This window comes from Hibiscus syriacus, unplaced genomic scaffold (assembly GCF_006381635.1).
Source record: "Hibiscus syriacus cultivar Baekdansim isolate YM2019G1 unplaced genomic scaffold, ASM638163v2 tig00116962_pilon, whole genome shotgun sequence".
Taxonomy (NCBI): domain Eukaryota; kingdom Viridiplantae; phylum Streptophyta; class Magnoliopsida; order Malvales; family Malvaceae; genus Hibiscus; species Hibiscus syriacus.
This window is the reverse complement of record NW_024063488.1, coordinates 4,169,584-4,186,063: the sequence shown is the minus strand read 5'-3', so window position 1 is coordinate 4,186,063 and position 16,480 is coordinate 4,169,584. Positions and strand designations below refer to the sequence as shown.

The following is a 16,480-nucleotide window of genomic DNA, read 5'->3' as shown; positions in this document are numbered from 1 at the left end:
GGAAATTTATTATAAAAAATTTAAATATTGAAAAATAAAATAAAAAATTGTCAAGAAGAGAAACTGTAATTAGACATGTATTCTAAAGTATTTTAGAAGTATGTAGTTCAAATTAGATCAAAATAAAATTAAATGAAGGAGAAATTGAAGAAATAAGAAAACTAAAGACCAAATTATAAAATAATTAAGTAACTTAATTTTTTTTGATTTGTAAAAGATTTTCTCAAAATTCTTTTCAAAATAAAATATGAGATTTAATGAATTTTTAGAATTGTTATCTAAAAATATTAGAAAAATGTCAAAAATAAAATTTTAATTATATTTGAAGGACTAAATGAGATATTATCAATTAATTTTAGTGTGACATCATTTTTTAATAACAACTAGAGATACGATACCCATTTTATAACACAATTCAAAGAATTTATAACCTCTAAATATTTGGTATCAATTTTTTTTAGTTTTATATAAATTTAAAATCGTTGGATAAATTGAAATAAAATACTGACATTAATTTATTATATTTTTTCAGTGAATATCTTATTATTTTATGTTGTTAAACTAAAGTGTCTATTTCCACTAATCTAACGATCTTAAATTTATTTAAAACTAAAAAAGTTTTATACAACGTAATAAAATGTTATCTATCTCCATATATATATCATGTTTTTCTTGTTTTTTATTTTTATTTTTTGCCATTTATTTATTTATTTATCAGACGTTACACACAATCAACTGTTCCTTTTTGGGTTTAAAAACCCAAACGCTTGAAAACTTCATTTCATCTGCTTTCTCCATTTTTGTTCCCCCTGTTTTGTAAGGAGCAAAGCTAGCAGACTTCAGCCATGGAAGATTGCAAAATGGAGGACTCTTCATATCAAAGAGAAATACCTCACCAACAAATGCCTGGAAGACACAAGGGTGGCTTCATTACAATGCCATTCATAATAGGTACTATGTGTTTGTATCAAGTTTTCTTTTACCATGTTTCTGGTGAATACTTTTTGCTTTAGTCTTCAGTCTTTTTTGTTTCTGGGTTTTACCATTCTTTTGTGGTTAGTGCAAAAAGCTTGGTACCCACATCAAATAGTTAGAAGAGTTTTTCAGGGCGATTTTGAAACACCAAAATGTTGAGATTTTCCAGTTTTCGAAATGTAGCGAATGGATCATTTGAGAAAGTGGCAGCCTATGGGCTGGTTCCCAACATGATACTGTATCTGATCAAAGATTATCACGTGGGTGTTGCTAAAGGCACCAATATTCTGTTTTTCTGGCAAGCTGCTACCAATTTCACACCTATATTGGGTGCTTTTGTCGCTGATTCACATCTGGGTCGTTTCCTAACCATTGGCTTGGGCTCCATTTGTAGTCTCCTGGTAACCCTTTTCCCCCCTCAATCTTTTTCTCATGTTATAGATGCTCTTATTGTTTTCCATGTGTAGTGTAGTCGGAAGAGTAGCTTCTAAGTGAAATAATCAATAATTATAATATGTTGACAAGTTCTAAAACAATATATTAATTCATTAGGAGATGATGACCAGCTTTAGCTTAAGGAAGAATGTCCCTCGGGATCCTGTTTTATTTTTATTAAAGTTGCTAAGTTTGAGCCAGTCACCGTGCCGGCAGCCCACGTGACTATAGGAAACATCTGATTGTTTTTGGGGGAGGGGGCTCTGATCATTCATTATTGGGGTTAATGGCATTGGTGCTAAATAAAGGACTGAGGACCGACTCTATCTCTTCTCATTTAGTTTCTTGTTCATTCATATTTAGTGTAAACATCTGCCACTCGACCTAACAACACTTGGGTTGTTGAGGTGGGTGGAGTTTGCTGCTCATTAGCTCTACTAATCTACAGTGCCCCTTTCTTCAACCAAAGGTTATTTTTTTTCTCAAACAGTAAGACAAAAAACAATATAATTTATTTTTAAAATGTAAACTAAACACACAATATGATTTGTAACTCATAAATATTGTTACGGAATTAAATTACAAGTATAAATATTTTTCTAACATTAGCTACTATTAATTTACATACAAGACTTACACTTTACAACTTCGCTTTCTTATTTGGTTCATAACTCTCTCATAATTCAATTATATACAATTAAAACCCATAACCAACATGATAAAATTTGTAGTTTTTAATAATTTTTTTATGAACTATCGATACATAAATATATTTTTCATGTGGTTTCTATATTAAATTATCATGAAATTTTCTACATCAGTTCAAGCTACATTACACTTGTCTTATAAACTCGAATGTTTAAATTTGCATGAGTCCTAATTAAGAGTTTGATTTAGATTTAAACTGTAAAACTCTCTTAGACTTGACTTCTCATTTCAAGTTTTTTCTCTCTCTCCAAGTTCGATGTATTCTTTTTCAACGATGTCCTAACATTTTTACGTACCAAGTAGAATACTCATTTGAATACTCCAAATTCTATAATTCATCTTTGTTAATTTTGGGATTTGTTATTGAATCAATTTTGCCATCTTCTTATGACTACGTAGACTCGAATTAATCATCGATGCCACTTGTTGGAGACATAAAGTGGGCACATTATATGAATTTATAATACCCAAATATTATTATGAAAATAGTTTACATGCTAGACTCACACTTCACAACTTTGTTTTCTTACTCAATTTACAACTCTCTTAATTCATTGTAGACACAATAAATATATACACATATTTTTAATGTGGTTTCTACATCAACATGGTAAGATTTCTAATTTCTACTAAAGTTTTAATGAAATGTCAACACACACACATTTTCTATGATGATATTTCTACATCAATCCAAACCATCTAATAATTGTGTTACCAACTTAAAATTTCAAATTTAGTTTAAATTCTAATTAAGAATTTGAGATAAATTAAACAATAATACTTTATGCAATCAAATTTTACTGAAACTTTTGATTGTTTGAATTTTAACAATAGTATCTATGCTGGCAGTGAAAAATGGCATGGATTTTAGAAAACACAATGTTAAGATCAGTTTGCTTCTTGCCAGCTTCACAATCGAAGCACAATCATTCCTTAACTTATGTTTTAAAAAAAGTTGTGCATGGCCCTTTGGATGCCCTTTTGCTGAGTTTTTTGTAGGCACAAAAATGGTACGAGTCTAAATCAAAGCGTCTTTGCTTAAGGACCAGGGAGTGTAATTAGCTAGGCACCTAAGTTGATCTGTATTGTGACTTGGACCATAGGTGCTGACCAAAATGCTTCCAAGTGGACCGACTTGGTGCAAAAGTTTTCCTTTGACAGACACACCCTGTCATCAGCTCTGACTACACTTACCAAACCAAAACAATAATTGAGACGTTGTATGCTATCAGAACTGGACAGTTTAGTGCGACAGTTACTTTTTGATTATCTTACTCAATTATTTAGGTGATGAAGAAAAATCTGTATGCAGAGCGTTTTTCAACACTGGTCCAGCCTGGTCTCCTGGTGCAATCCCATCCTAGTGATGGGGGGTGACCTACTTGGCTTAAGAATCATATGATTAGGTTCTCCCTTGGGGCCAACACTAAATAGTGCTGGTTTGCTTTCTCTGTTCATTTGGCTAATGTTGTTGTGGTCCATTAATTAGCACCTCCTAGTTTGCAAATTCACAATAATGATATAAAGACTCGTATTGATTACAATTTTTCGTTTTATTCGTCTGGTTAAATATAGTATGATCTCAATTATTTTTCTTTAGAGGTTTAGACACTTGTTTATAATTCCTACAAATAGATACATTCACGCTTGGTATTCATATTTCCAATGCATTATAAAAAATTTCCCTAATTTTCAACATATTGATCATATGATATAACTAGCTTCAACCACTGGTTTTTCCGTTTTATTATGCATTTTCATGAGAATAATCCTGACCTCGAACTCTATAGGGGATGACACTTTTATGGTTAACGACTATGGTTCCACAATCAAAGCCTCCATCCTGCGACATAATGGCCCAAAGCTGCAGATCTCCAACAGCGGGTCAGATGACTCTATTATTCTCCTCATTTGTTCTCATTGCCATTGGAGCTGGTGGTGTTAGACCATGCTCCTTAGCATTTGGTGCTGACCAATTGGACCGAAGAGATAATCCGAAAAACGACAGGGTCCTCGAGAGCTTCTTTGGCTGGTATTATGCTTCTGTAGCTATTTCTGTTCTAATTGCATTGACGGGCATTGTTTACATTCAAGATCACCGTGGATATAGAGTAGGATTTGGAGTTCCAGCAATCTTAATGTTGATCTCCGCACTTGTGTTCTTCCTTGCTTCTCCCTTATATATTAAGCAGACGGCAAGCAAGAGCTTGCTTACTGGCTTTGTACAAGTGATTGTCGTCGCTTATAAAAACCGGAATCTACCATTTCCGATAATCCGAAAAACGACAGGGTCCTCGAGAGCTTCTTGGCTGGTATTATGCTTCTGTAGCTATTTCTGTTCTAATTGCATTGACGGGCATTGTTACATTCAAGATCACCGTGGATATAGAGTAGGATTTGGAGTTCCAGCAATCTTAATGTTGATCTCCGCACTTGTGTTCTTCCTTGCTTCTCCCTTATATATTGTGCTTCCTTGCTTCTCCCTTATATATTAAGCAGACGGCAAGCAAGAGCTTGCTTACTGGCTTTGTACAAGTGATTGTCGTCGCTTATAAAAACCGGAATCTACCATTTCCGCTTCCAAACTCAACTGGAAGTTACCATTACGAGAGAAATTCAAATATTGTTGTACCAACTGACAAATTAAGGTACAAATAATTATTGCATCATCCGTTACTATTTAAATATTGTGCTTCAATGTTATTAACAGGTTTTAATTGCGATGTTGATGTTCTGCTCTTAGATTTTTAAACAAGGCTTGCATCATCAATAATCCAGAACAAGACATTGCCCTGGACGGCTCAGCCTCCAATCCATGGAGTCTTTGCACAATAGAGCAAGTAGAAGAGCTGAAAGCACTTGTTAAGGTCTTACCATTGTGGTCTACAGGGATCATAATGTCAATCAATTTAAGCCAGTATACATTCCCTGTGCTTCAAGCAAGCTCTATGGACAGACACCTTACAAAAAAGTTTCAGATTCCCGCTGGCTCGTATGGAATGTTCAACGTCATCTCCCTTGCGCTATGGGTTATTCTTTACGATCGTGTGATTCTCCCTCTGATATCAAAGATGAAGGGTAAATCAGTAAGGATTGGTGTCAAACTAAGGATGGGAATTGGACTATTTCTTACCTGCATTGCCATGGTAGTTTCAGCCATTGTCGAGAACGCAAGACGAAGGGAAGCAATTCGGGACGGGTTTCAAAACAACCCTCAAGCAATTGTGAAAATGTCTGCTATGTGGCTTGTGCCACAGTTTTGCTTGAATGGGATAGCTGAGGCTTTCACTGCAATAGGGCAGACAGAGTTCTTCTATTCTGAGTTGCCCAAGAGTATGTCGAGCATTGCTGCTGCCCTCTTCGTACTGGGGTTGGCAGTGGCAAATTTGCTAGCGAGTGCTGTTGTGAGCATCATTGATGACATTACTTCAAAAGGCGGTAAAGACAGCTGGGTCTCGAGTAACATAAACAAAAGTCGATTTGACAACTACTACTGGGTTCTTGCCATATTGAGTTTCATCAATCTATTTTATTACTTCCTCTGTGCCTGGGCTTATGGACCGTCCGGACGACAAGCGACAAAGGTTAAGGCCTTGCCGGGAAGATGAGTTGTCTAATATGGGCACCGAAGAGGATAATAGATGATTACACCGATCAATCTTTGTTAGTTTGGCAGTGTTTTGGAATTACCGTTGCAGATCAAATTTGGCTACATATAAATATATAGTGTTGGTGTTTAGTAAGTAGGGAATATAGTTTTTGAAACCATATAAAATCTTTTTCTTGTGTGAATTTCTTCTCTAAACTCTGCCATATGCCATTCTTTAGTGTTTATGATTTGAAATGAGATGCAATTTTTTTTATTAAGGCCTTTTCCTTTTGTACCAAAAAATAAACGAAAGCAGAGACAGAAATGTCCGAAAGAGAAGTGGTTGCTAATCCTTTCTTGTTTACCACCCTGTGATGAAATTACGATCATTCGCCAACGTAATATCATAAAATCCCAACCTTCACCCCTTTCTCTCCAGAAGACTGCTTTACGTAATATGTTTCGATACATTTTAAGAAATATGAAAATAACATAATAAACACAAGTTTATATATGATCCAAGTCAGGTTTAGCAACATCAATTTGTAAACAGCTTTGAGTTTTGTCTTTAGTGTGTGATAATTAGAACAGATGCAAATATAATTTTCATAATCAAACCCGAGACTCATCACCATGTACATTATTCATCATTAAAAGAAACTTCGAGGTCTAGTAAGAAAGAGATGGAAAAATTGAGAAACATCATCTACCTCGCAACCGGCTCCACAAGGAGGAAGGAGTGACACCTTGTGGGGGAGGAGGTGTGAGCAAGTCTAGCATAGTTTCCTTCTCCTTGGGGGTCAATGGAACACTTCTAACAAGGTCCAAAGCCATGATGTGCACATTAGCCTTTTGTCTGTGTTTCTTGTAAGCCCACACCCCTGCAGCAGCTCCTGCAACAAGAAGCTGTCCCCAATATCTTTCTGTTTGAGGTTAAATGCAAACTACGGGTAAAGATTACAATAACATTGCAAGTCCTAAGATTTTACACTAACCGGTGATAGCCACAAAGCTGCAGTCTGCAGATCAAACTTTGGGGCATAAAGTACCGTCTCGCCATAATCCTCTTCAAGCTTTCTGTAAATCTCCTTGTCACTCTTTCCAGCTCGAATCTCATCACGAATTAACTACAATAACAAAATAAAACTTAGAATTTTCTCTTTTAGAAAGTCGTGATATAATAAACATAGACGAACAAGTATGACAGGACATTAAGAATTGAAGGAACAGAACAAGAATATCTTCGGAAAAGAGTGATGAAGCAAATAACTTGTTTTTCTTTTACAAAACCATTTGTAAGAGAATAAAATAGTGTACCTTCCTGAGGAGGATTGCGATATCTGCTTGTGAATCTTCAATGGACTGACTCCCACATTCTGTACATCGCACGTTGTGGCTGATATTTCTTGCCCTGGCTTCCACAACTTGTGCTTTTTTCACTTCATCATCTTTGTTTTCCATTGTCAAAATAAATCACTGCAGTCTCAAACAAACTACCAAAATCACGCGCAAAATGGAAATATCAGTAGCATTAGAATTTGCCGGGCCTTTCTTCTTCGTCAGTGAAGCATTTTATCGAACACTTCGCTTGAGGAGAAGGAAGAACAAGAAAGCATAGCAGATCGACACCATTTTTCTAAGCGTTTTCTTATAATCGAATGATTCAGTTTAACCCAAAGTCAAAAACCCCTAAAAGTAAATTACTTGAAAAGGGTCGATTAAGTATAAATAAACAGACCTTGTTCAACTGAAGTTAATAGTTTCCTATTTCTAGAAATCAAAATTTATGTTTTTCGCTCTCTTAGATAGAATTGAGCACTTGGATTCCTTTGTCTTTGATATTTTCATCAATTAAATTTCTAAAGCTTTTTTCAGTTTTGTTTTTCATTTTCTATTTATTTTCTGGGTCACCCAAACTAGACAAAGAAAGCATTTAATATAGTAAGAAGAAGAAGAAGAAGAAGAAGAAATGAAGACATCAGGAAATACCTTATTGGATTGTAAACTCAGTATATTAATCTAAATTGTAGACCAAATTTTCAAGTTTATTTCTCATAATTCATTGCCAACCTCACCAGCTCATGAATTAATTTACATTGAGAATTAACAAAACATCAAAGTATTCAAAAACTCAAGAAAGTGAGATTCTATCATGGATTAAACTTACATTGAAATTCAAAAGTACAAAACAGTCGAAGTGAAAACCAGTGTGTAGTGTGTAAGTATAAATAATGCTCATTTGGCTCTGGAGAGTGATCACCTGGTGAACATGTCTCATTTCATTACTTCATCTATGACATCGTTTAGCAAAGCCAGTATCTTTGGATTTGTATTCAGAAATAAGTTTGATGCAAAAGAATCGACTGCAATGAACAACTTTGATATTCAGCAGCTCCCTGCAGAATAACAACATGCCCCCCCCAATTCAATTGTGGACTTTGACAGAATCCAGTTGTAAAAGCTCTCCTGTAAAACCAGTAAATATTTTAGAACGTGTACATTCCCATGTTTTCAACTTTAATTGTACCGGTGTCGAACATGAATACTTCAAGAAAAATAAAAAGTCGTAACAAAATAATACAAAACTAATTTATAATAGAGTTCAGTTAGCTACATCTGACTTAGTATACTATGTTCACCCGGTTCAGAAAATGAGAAGAAACTGACATACCTGGTGGAAGAAGTGCAACTTCAATCTCTTGAAGTGTTTTGCCTTTAGTTTCCAGCACATTTTTCTTTACAAATATTACTGCCAGCGAACAAAAGGTGGCAAAAATTGTATTCAGGAGTAATGGTCCAAGCATCTCCAGTAATCGTAAAAACAACAGACCGACTAAGAAATTAAACATCTGTTACAAAGACCAAAGACAGTCACTGGTGGTTCTAAAAATCAGGAAAAAGGAGAAACAGAAGACAGAGAAACCAAATAGTAACGTGGCAGTTCACCATATATATTAATACGAAATGCATTTGAAAATATTGAGTGATATTGTTTGCACATTTAAGTCAAAAGCAACAACAACAAAAACCGTCTAACAAGAAGATTTTTAAAGGGGAAGAAGGGTTAAAACTGGTTACCCAGTGGACAGCCATGCAAATTGACATCGCCTTGGCCCTAATCCGACCGGGGAACATTTCCGATAGGAGAAGTCCAGGCACTGGTCCAGCACCCATAGCATAGGTGAAGACAAACCTGCATTCTCACACCATCAAGTTTGCATTAAGAAGCAGCCACACCACAAAATGATGTTGCTGAATATAAATGTTTCCTTTGAATAGCCTTCGTGAAAGTTTGTAATAAGGTTACCATGGAAATCCATTCTAATTCATTCAATGGTCAGACATCCATCACCACCATGATGAATTGAAAAGAAATTTTATATATCCGAAGTGACACTAAGCCTCAGGGGTTTAATAAGCGTATTCCACTCTAGAAAGAAACATTTTGATGTTCAAAGGATTATTAACTTACAACAGCATGCCTCCAACAGAGATATAAATTACATTACTGCTCACGAATAAGGAACTAGCTGAAATTGCCTGAATACCCATTGCTGCTGCCTGAAACACAAAAGCATGAAGCAAAAATCAAATAAATCAGTGCCAAAAAAGGCTACAAATTTTATTGGTACAACAAAGTCCAATAATGCTCATGCTTTCTCTAATAGAATTCAACATTTAGTGCCAAATTATAAATGCCACAAGCAGCTACAGAAAATAAATCATACTAGTATTAGGAATAGGAACTATGATATCTTAGATATGCTGCTAATAGGCACCGAACAGTAAACGACAAGCCAAATCTTCTCTTTACCATTCCTGAAAAACTTGCAATGAGGAGTGCCTTCCTTCCCAGTTTATCCATTGAAAGCAATGCAAAAAGTGACCCTGAAGACGTATAAGCAGTAAATTAAAAAATATATATATTCCACGATGCATAAGTTAGATACATGGTGAAGTAGTGATTTATACCTAACAAATTGGCAATTCCCACACATATGTTTGCGGACTGTGAGGGTACACCGGCACTTTTAAAGACGGACGATGAGAAATAGAAAACAGAGTTTATTCCAGATAGTTGTTGTAAAGAAAAAAGAAGAGATCCAATGAAAACAACTGCAAAGGAAGAAGTTAATAAGAAAACTATACTAACTTAAAATCTTACTGAAAATTATTAGCATGTTCAGAGTTTACCTTTACGATGACGGCCACAAAGTAGCTTGGAGAGCTTGACTGTATCTGACTCATCCCCTCTTTCTGACTTTGACAATTCAGCCATTGCAACTTTGACATGTGGTCCTCCCAGAAGTTTCTCAAACACAACTTCAGCATCAGCACCCCGTCCTCTCTGAAGCAAGTTCATAAAGCTTATGAGAGGCTACTGACACAGCTAAAAAGCTACTTGAAGATAAAAAATGAGAATTGATCATATCATTCGTCTTTCCCCCCCCCCCCGTAATACATATAGGGTGAAATTCACCCATAGGCCGTAGTATGAAGCAATGATTTCAGGATATAGTAGCTAGCACCCATAGCTCAGAAATGAACCTAGTTTTTCTGTTAGTATATTATATATTCTCCTTTGGTCCATCAATCAAAGTTTCGGCCTCCACGAGTCTATTTAAAACAATAAAATGCGTCAGCCCTAGAGCACCTGCATCATAGTCACTTCTAAGAACTTACTTGACAACGTAGTCAGAATGGAAACTAACACACTATCAAATTTTTGTTCAGTTGAATAATTTTTCAGAAAGATCCTTCCGTACAATGGCTTTATATTTAGATCCTTAAATCTAATTACAATTGAAATCTAAGTTATTTTAAGTGATAGTGGTAATGCATGATACATTGATATATGTAAAGCCAACTATTTGCAGTTCCAAAGAATATAAGATAATAAAATGTGAACATAATATGGACTTTTTTTTTAAATATCACTTACATCCAAGTTCTTTTATGAAAAGATGAAAGTTAAAGGATGTTGATCATGTAATGCGGGAATCTACAATTATTGTTAGTGAGATGAAGGTAGAGCAAATAACCTTGAAAAGCCAATGGGGACTTTCTACAGAAAATTCCATAAAAAGAACAAGTATAGCAGCAGGAGCAAGAGATGCCCAGAAACATATGCGCCACCTGTGCACATCATCAAGTTATGAATTATGTTATCAACCTATGAGTCAGAAAAGCACAATCCAAATTGTCAAAGTATGTTCTTCAGATGACTTTTCTCTTTTGAAAACAAGAATGGGGAACCAAGCACATCTTCTTGTAGTGCCATCCTAAAAATTGCTTTGCTTCAAATAACAATAAACCACATATTGAAACAAGTTTTTTGTTGATCATCATTTCCATAGGTACAACTACTTCTAATTCACACATCGTTTCTTACCAACCCTCGGTTTCCTTAGCAGGGAATCCCATAAATAGAGCACCTATCAATCCTAAACATGTAGCGATTTGACTGCAGCTTCCATATGTACCTCTTATATAAGCTGGAGAAACCTGGGCATTTATCACATTACTATGTGTAAGAAAAAAAAAGGAAAGAAGAGAAGAAGTCTTACAATATAACAGAAAAATAGTACATTAATACCTCTGCCATATAAAGAGCCGAAACAGGAGGGCCAATACCCATTCCAGTCCCAACAAATAACCTCCCTAGAAGCATGCCCCAAAAGGTTTCTGCTGTTGCACTGCAAGAATATTTTTTCTATTTATACAAATAAGCAAAATGAAGACACAATTATCGATATTAAAATATTACAAAGCAAGATGTCAAAAAACTCCTAACTTAAACTGAAATTTTGCCTAATGAATTTTAGCTGAACTAAAATCCAAAAAAGTCAAATTCAGAACAAACCCTCCCAGACGCTCATATAAAGCATTGAGCATAATGGATGGCCTATTTGAAATAACTCAAAACAAAAAAAACTAGGAATTAATATTGTAATTACCTCATTGAAGATCCAATTATCATAGGTAAAGCGCACAGCTGGAATGCCCTGCGACGCCCAACCCCATCTGCAATCAAACCACTGAACAACGATCCCACAAAGGCACCCCCTAAACATGTACTTACAACCAGGCCTTCGTTTCAACAAAAGAAAACACATTAGAGTGATTTTTCAAACAAGACGAGCTACAAATTCGTTGCTCCAGTACCTTCAGCCATGGTATCCCCATGAAAGCCAAGGTCATGTGAAATACTTTCTAGCGTTTCATTAACTACTCTGCATCAACAGTAGCAAGTATTAACAATACATTGTCTGCAGAATTTCCAGATTTACCCAAAAAAATCCAAAAATGAACATACCCAAGATGGTAACCAAATAAGAAGGAAGATAAGGTTGCCAGGAGTATATACGGGAATGATCGCTTCCAAGGAGGGTTTCCAATATCTTTGCCTACTCCATTCAGTAATCGTACTTAAAAGCCAACATAATCAAGCAGAAAACTGTCAGTACCTTCTGAAACTAATAAAGGTAACTTCATTCAAAAAAATATAAAATTATACAAATATAAGCAAAACAAAAAGGGGGACTTCAAGCCATTTCAAAAAGATCAAAAGCATGGAGATATCAATGATACTAAAAACTAATAACATAAAAAAGCAAAACAAAGAACTTTGAACTTAATGCAACTTCAACAAAGGTTATATAGATTGCTTCCTGATAACTAACCACTTTTCAGTAGCTTGCTGCGCCATAATTAATAGTAAAACTTGTGCTTAATAAACTCACTACAAAGGGAAATTGATCAAAAGCAATTTTTTTTCTTATACGTTATAAACAAATAAAGGGGGGGGGGGAATTAAAGAACCCGTGAACCTTGTTCTTTGTCATAGTCATAGGCATTGATAATGTGGTCTCTGCTACCACGCTTGTACATGGAATAAGAATCCGCGTGTCGTCCCCGCATTTCGACGTTACTATAAACACTCTCCCCAGAACTAAACACAAAACTCTCTGATGTTAACTGCAAAAAAGTTCAAAAAGCAATTAAAAATTAACCCGTCCAATGTTAATATTTAATCGTGTGCATTGACAATTGAGAGATCAAAGGCAAAGTTACAGAGATTCAGAAATTAAATCATATTGCTTATAACTCCAATCTTTGTACAGAGTTAAAGAGAGTATTTTTTCATTAGACTTAATATCTCGTCAATATGACCTAACAAAGCTATTGGAAACATTGTCGTTTTAGAAGGATCAAGCAATACAGAAAGAGCAGAAACCAAAATCAAAACGATAAATGAATAGAGAAAAAGAGGAGAGGTGGATTTAGCTCAAAACGGCCGAGTTCTCCGCAAAATCAAAACGTAAAGAACTCACCATGTTTAGCATTAAAAGAAGGAAACACATTCAAGAACAAAAGTGGGAAGGTAACATTTGTATGTGCCAAAAACTACAGAATTTGAAGAAAGAAAAGCGTTGGTGTAATATATAAATAATACAAAAACGATACGTCATTTAAAGAAGAAATGAATATACCTGTAAGATAGAAATGAGACCATTCGCTATTAGCTTTGAATTTTTGAAATGCCACGACAATGGCCATTTTTCCCTTCGTCTCTTGAATGTAACCAAAACATAAAGAACTTGAAAACGAGTGAAAAGACGGAAATCAAAAATGAAAAACACACATGTTCTAAAATGCGCCGTGGAGGATGATGACCGGTGATTGTTGCTAACTTATACATGTCTGGTTTAACTTTTTCTTCTTCATTTTTTCCCCAATTTTTTAGTTGTTTTTTTTCGTTTAAATTTGAAAAAAGAGACGAGCACCGGTGCATATGGAGGGAGTAAACGGGATGGAAGATCCGGTTCTTTTAGCGGTGCCGAATGCTTCTGTTTTTACCGCTTAGCTTGTATTGACACGTGGGTGTCCCTTGTTCCCGGGATAAGGAGAGGTAAAATAGTAGGCTGTCCCCGATATTAGGTTGAGAGCAGCTTCCGTAGGAGACCTCCGAATTATGAAATGCCCTCCATGAGACTCAATTTCACGACCTCCAGATTAAGAACCTTGTGCTCTACCAACTGAGCTAGATAATATTTTTTGTATTATCACGTGAATTAGTATTTTATTTATTTCTCTTATATATTATTATATTTTAATGACATACACATATATTTAGTTTTTCTTAATTTTTATTTTAATATTGTACTTTATTATTATTATTTCTCAAACCATAGTATTTTTATTTAATATATTTTATAATTTTAAAAAAAAATACATTCATGGAAGTAAATAATAATAATTTTGAATGGATAAAAATTCAAAATTTTCAACAATCTCACATAAAAATTTAAATACTTTTATACTCCTTTCTTTCATAAATAAAGCTAAAATTTACTACTTTACTCTATCTCTTAGAAATGCCTTCTACAAATCAAGTGATAAGATCTACCAATGTAATTTTATTTTCACAAAAAAAAAATAATTAAAGATCTGTTGAAAAAGCACGTCATGAATTCCCATGAATTTGGTTAATGAAATTATAAGTTGTCCTATTAAAGTTATGGAGTTTCATACTCCAACTGTAATTGCTAATCTCTACAATCTTATATTCAATTTTATTATTTTTTACAAATTTTGTAAATCAAATGCGGTAGTCTTAATTTTTTTTTTTTTTTGAAAAAGTAAAGGAGAGCCTCATTTAAAACTCTTTCTTAACTCGATCAAGTCAAAACTCGATCGCGACAGTAGAAGGGAAAAGGAGTGCTCCATTAGATTTCATTAACCCGGAAACATAATTTCGAACTACACACATAAACCACGGAGACAATACCACTAACAAAAACCTTAAAGGAACCACCATATATATAATGCCCATGTAACCCGACCCCCATTTTATCTCCAAGAGTATAGCAGTTCATATCTCAATCGGAAAGGCCAGGTGAACCAATGCAGACCATGAGAGTCAGCAAATGTATTGCAGCATCGAGGAATCCATCTAACAACTATGCCTAACGCCTTAATAACAGCAGAAATCTCCAAAACCATGGGAAGAATATTCGAAGGAGGTTCAAATTTTAACGATACCCAATCAACAACCAAATTGCAATCTGATTCCAATACTAATCTATTCATTTTATACCAGACAGAATCAAGGAATTTACTCAGACCCTTCTTAACAGCATATAGTTCTAAAAGTGTACGAGAACAATCATTACGGTTCTAAATCTATATAAGATTAAAAAAGTTTTACATTGTGTAAGTAGACCCTAACCCATAAAATCAGTGAAGGGAAGGGTTGTGTTAAAAGATTATTTTTTAAGGCCAAACCAAAAGTAAACCCATGTACTTATGATTGTTGTAAGAAACATCCACATGAAAGAATCATCTGTCATTGCTTATAGACTTGTCTTAATAATGAATATTATACTATAATATATGGTGGTGAGTTCGTTGTGGACTGGTGGTTGCTTTAGAGTCTTTTTTTGTGCCAATTAATCTGAACTGTCAAATTGCAAAGTTTACATGATATCTTAAAAATACGACTAAAATTTATAGGTGAATCTTATTATGATAGGATTTTAAATTTTTTTACAGGTTTTGACCCAACTTTAAGTTTACATGTGTCGAGACGATTTTTCGCCCGGCGAAAATAAGTGTCGTTGCTTTCTAAATCTCGTCTCGAAAAAGTGAGTGTTAGGTGAAAGTCAGAAAATCTCATTACCAAATTTCAATTCACCATCAGCTAACTTTAGACTAGATTTGTCAAAGTTTCATCGTCGAACCTCATCAATAGAAAAGTAATCTAGCTAGCTTTGCAATGTCACAAAAGATGCCCCACGTTGTATGCTTCTAAATATCAATATCAAACCTTTTGTCTAATTCTTTACATTGGAGAAAGCTCTCTCATAATTGTGGAAAGATAATATTTGGGGGATGTATTTCTTCTGATGTAAGGTCAGGGTCTTTTTTTTCTTGGTATTCAATCTTGATACTTTTGTCAAAGATATATAACTCTAATCGTAAAGAGCTTTTAATCTAATGATACTCAAAGAATTTCAAGATTTCAAAGTTGATTCAATGCTCATAACATTAAAAGCAACACAAATTTATTTATCACAAAAAGACGGAGAAAGGGAAAAAAAACATGTTCAAACAAGATGCTGAAAATGAAATGCAACTGTGGAAGATAACAACTTCCACTTGTTTATTAGGCTTGCCCTATCATTCCTAGAATATTGGGTTTATAATTGAACCAGAGTCTTTATCCTTACTTGCCCCCCATCTTTTGATCATTTCTCTTATCTGGGCTCGTTTGGATGATTTCTCAGACGCACCAGTTTTTACTTCTTTCTTAGCAGTTTTTTGTTCAGATCTCATCTCCTCATTTATCAATTGGAAGTTGGGCTCAAAACAATTCTCATTGGTGACAATAGTTTTGTCTTGGTTCTGAACACATATTGCAGCTGCGATGGGCGTAGTATTCGTCAGGTTCTCTAAACTGTCCAAAGCCCCATCTGTCATCAGGAAGTCTGATATGGGTGTTTGAGATGTTTCATGGTGGCATCTTCCCATATTATTTTTAAACCTATGGGCTAATCTCGAATTACATCCATGAGAACCTTTTTACTTTGATTTCTTTTTCCATTTTCTTACATCTGATATTCTTCACAGGATTTGATCACATTAGTCTCTGTCGAGACAATGATTTCTGAGTATTGAACCTTAACCCCTTCTTCTACCTTGCACTTTTGAATTGCTTGCTCTAAAGGTTTTTGGAGATTTCCCTCAAGGTTACTAGGAACCTTAGCTAAA

At 34.8% G+C, this 16,480-nt stretch overlaps 3 protein-coding genes across 9 annotated transcripts; 1 reads left to right on the top strand and 2 right to left on the bottom strand.

Annotated features, from left to right (window-relative positions):
* The first annotated feature begins 793 nt into the window (after positions 1–793).
* LOC120190649 (protein NRT1/ PTR FAMILY 1.2-like) lies at positions 794–5,910 on the top strand. Its single transcript, XM_039193701.1, has 5 exons — positions 794–951; positions 1,159–1,376; positions 3,909–4,408; positions 4,716–4,766; positions 4,862–5,910. Exons 1-5 carry the CDS (start codon positions 846–848, stop codon positions 5,724–5,726), a joined length of 1,740 nt encoding a protein of 579 aa, XP_039049632.1. The 5' UTR covers positions 794–845; the 3' UTR covers positions 5,727–5,910.
* Positions 5,911–6,290: 380 nt separating this feature from the next.
* LOC120190648 (cytochrome c-type biogenesis CcmH-like mitochondrial protein) lies at positions 6,291–8,115 on the bottom strand. Of its 3 annotated transcripts, none has more exons than XM_039193699.1 (4): positions 7,968–8,115; positions 7,025–7,200; positions 6,703–6,834; positions 6,291–6,613 (listed from the first exon to the last, which is right to left on the bottom strand). In XM_039193699.1, the coding sequence occupies exons 2-4, from the start codon at positions 7,166–7,168 to the stop codon at positions 6,410–6,412; spliced, it is 480 nt and encodes a 159-aa protein (XP_039049630.1). In that variant the 5' UTR covers positions 7,169–7,200; positions 7,968–8,115; the 3' UTR covers positions 6,291–6,409. The 3 variants fall into 3 exon arrangements, with proteins under 3 accessions (XP_039049630.1, XP_039049629.1, XP_039049631.1); XM_039193698.1 differs by lacking the exon at positions 7,968–8,115 and adding an exon at positions 7,697–7,726; XM_039193700.1 differs by lacking the exon at positions 7,968–8,115 and adding an exon at positions 7,697–7,718 and having other exon boundaries at positions 7,025–7,183.
* Positions 8,031–13,262, bottom strand: LOC120190647 (probable plastidic glucose transporter 3). Of its 5 annotated transcripts, none has more exons than XM_039193694.1 (15): positions 13,201–13,262; positions 12,538–12,685; positions 12,024–12,135; positions 11,873–11,940; positions 11,665–11,797; positions 11,304–11,403; positions 11,100–11,212; positions 10,750–10,843; positions 9,902–10,055; positions 9,680–9,823; positions 9,522–9,595; positions 9,180–9,268; positions 8,786–8,900; positions 8,379–8,556; positions 8,031–8,173 (listed from the first exon to the last, which is right to left on the bottom strand). In XM_039193694.1, exons 2-15 carry the CDS (start codon positions 12,626–12,628, stop codon positions 8,133–8,135), a joined length of 1,506 nt encoding a protein of 501 aa, XP_039049625.1. In that variant the 5' UTR covers positions 12,629–12,685; positions 13,201–13,262; the 3' UTR covers positions 8,031–8,132. The 5 variants fall into 5 exon arrangements, with proteins under 5 accessions (XP_039049625.1, XP_039049624.1, XP_039049627.1 ...); XM_039193693.1 differs by lacking the exon at positions 13,201–13,262 and adding an exon at positions 13,042–13,104; XM_039193695.1 differs by lacking the exons at positions 8,031–8,173; positions 13,201–13,262 and adding an exon at positions 13,042–13,104 and having other exon boundaries at positions 8,378–8,456.
* Between the last annotated feature and the right edge of the window lie 3,218 nt (positions 13,263–16,480).

What these genes read in the sequence shown, in the direction of transcription:
- LOC120190649 (XM_039193701.1), top strand. Translation starts at nt 846, where the DNA reads ATGGAAGATTGCAAAATGGAGGACTCTTCATATCAAAGAGAAATACCT. An exon ending in TACAATGCCATTCATAATAG is followed by an intron (nt 952 to 1,158) that starts GTACTATGTGTT and finishes TTCGAAATGTAG; the next exon opens with CGAATGGATCATTTGAGAAA. An exon ending in ATAATCCGAAAAACGACAGG is followed by an intron (nt 4,409 to 4,715) that starts GTCCTCGAGAGC and finishes CTCAACTGGAAG; the next exon opens with TTACCATTACGAGAGAAATT.
- LOC120190648 (XM_039193699.1), bottom strand. Translation starts at nt 7,168, where the DNA reads ATGGAAAACAAAGATGATGAAGTGAAAAAAGCACAAGTTGTGGAAGCC. An exon ending in TCGCAATCCTCCTCAGGAAG is followed by an intron (nt 6,835 to 7,024) that starts GTACACTATTTT and finishes TTGTTATTGTAG; the next exon opens with TTAATTCGTGATGAGATTCG. An exon ending in CAGCTTTGTGGCTATCACCG is followed by an intron (nt 6,614 to 6,702) that starts GTTAGTGTAAAA and finishes TATTGGGGACAG; the next exon opens with CTTCTTGTTGCAGGAGCTGC.
- LOC120190647 (XM_039193693.1), bottom strand. Translation starts at nt 13,071, where the DNA reads ATGTGTTTCCTTCTTTTAATGCTAAACATG. An exon ending in TTATTTGGTTACCATCTTGG is followed by an intron (nt 11,941 to 12,023) that starts GTATGTTCATTT and finishes CTGTTGATGCAG; the next exon opens with AGTAGTTAATGAAACGCTAG. An exon ending in GTCCCCATTGGCTTTTCAAG is followed by an intron (nt 10,056 to 10,749) that starts GTTATTTGCTCT and finishes AACTTGCTTCAG; the next exon opens with AGAGGACGGGGTGCTGATGC.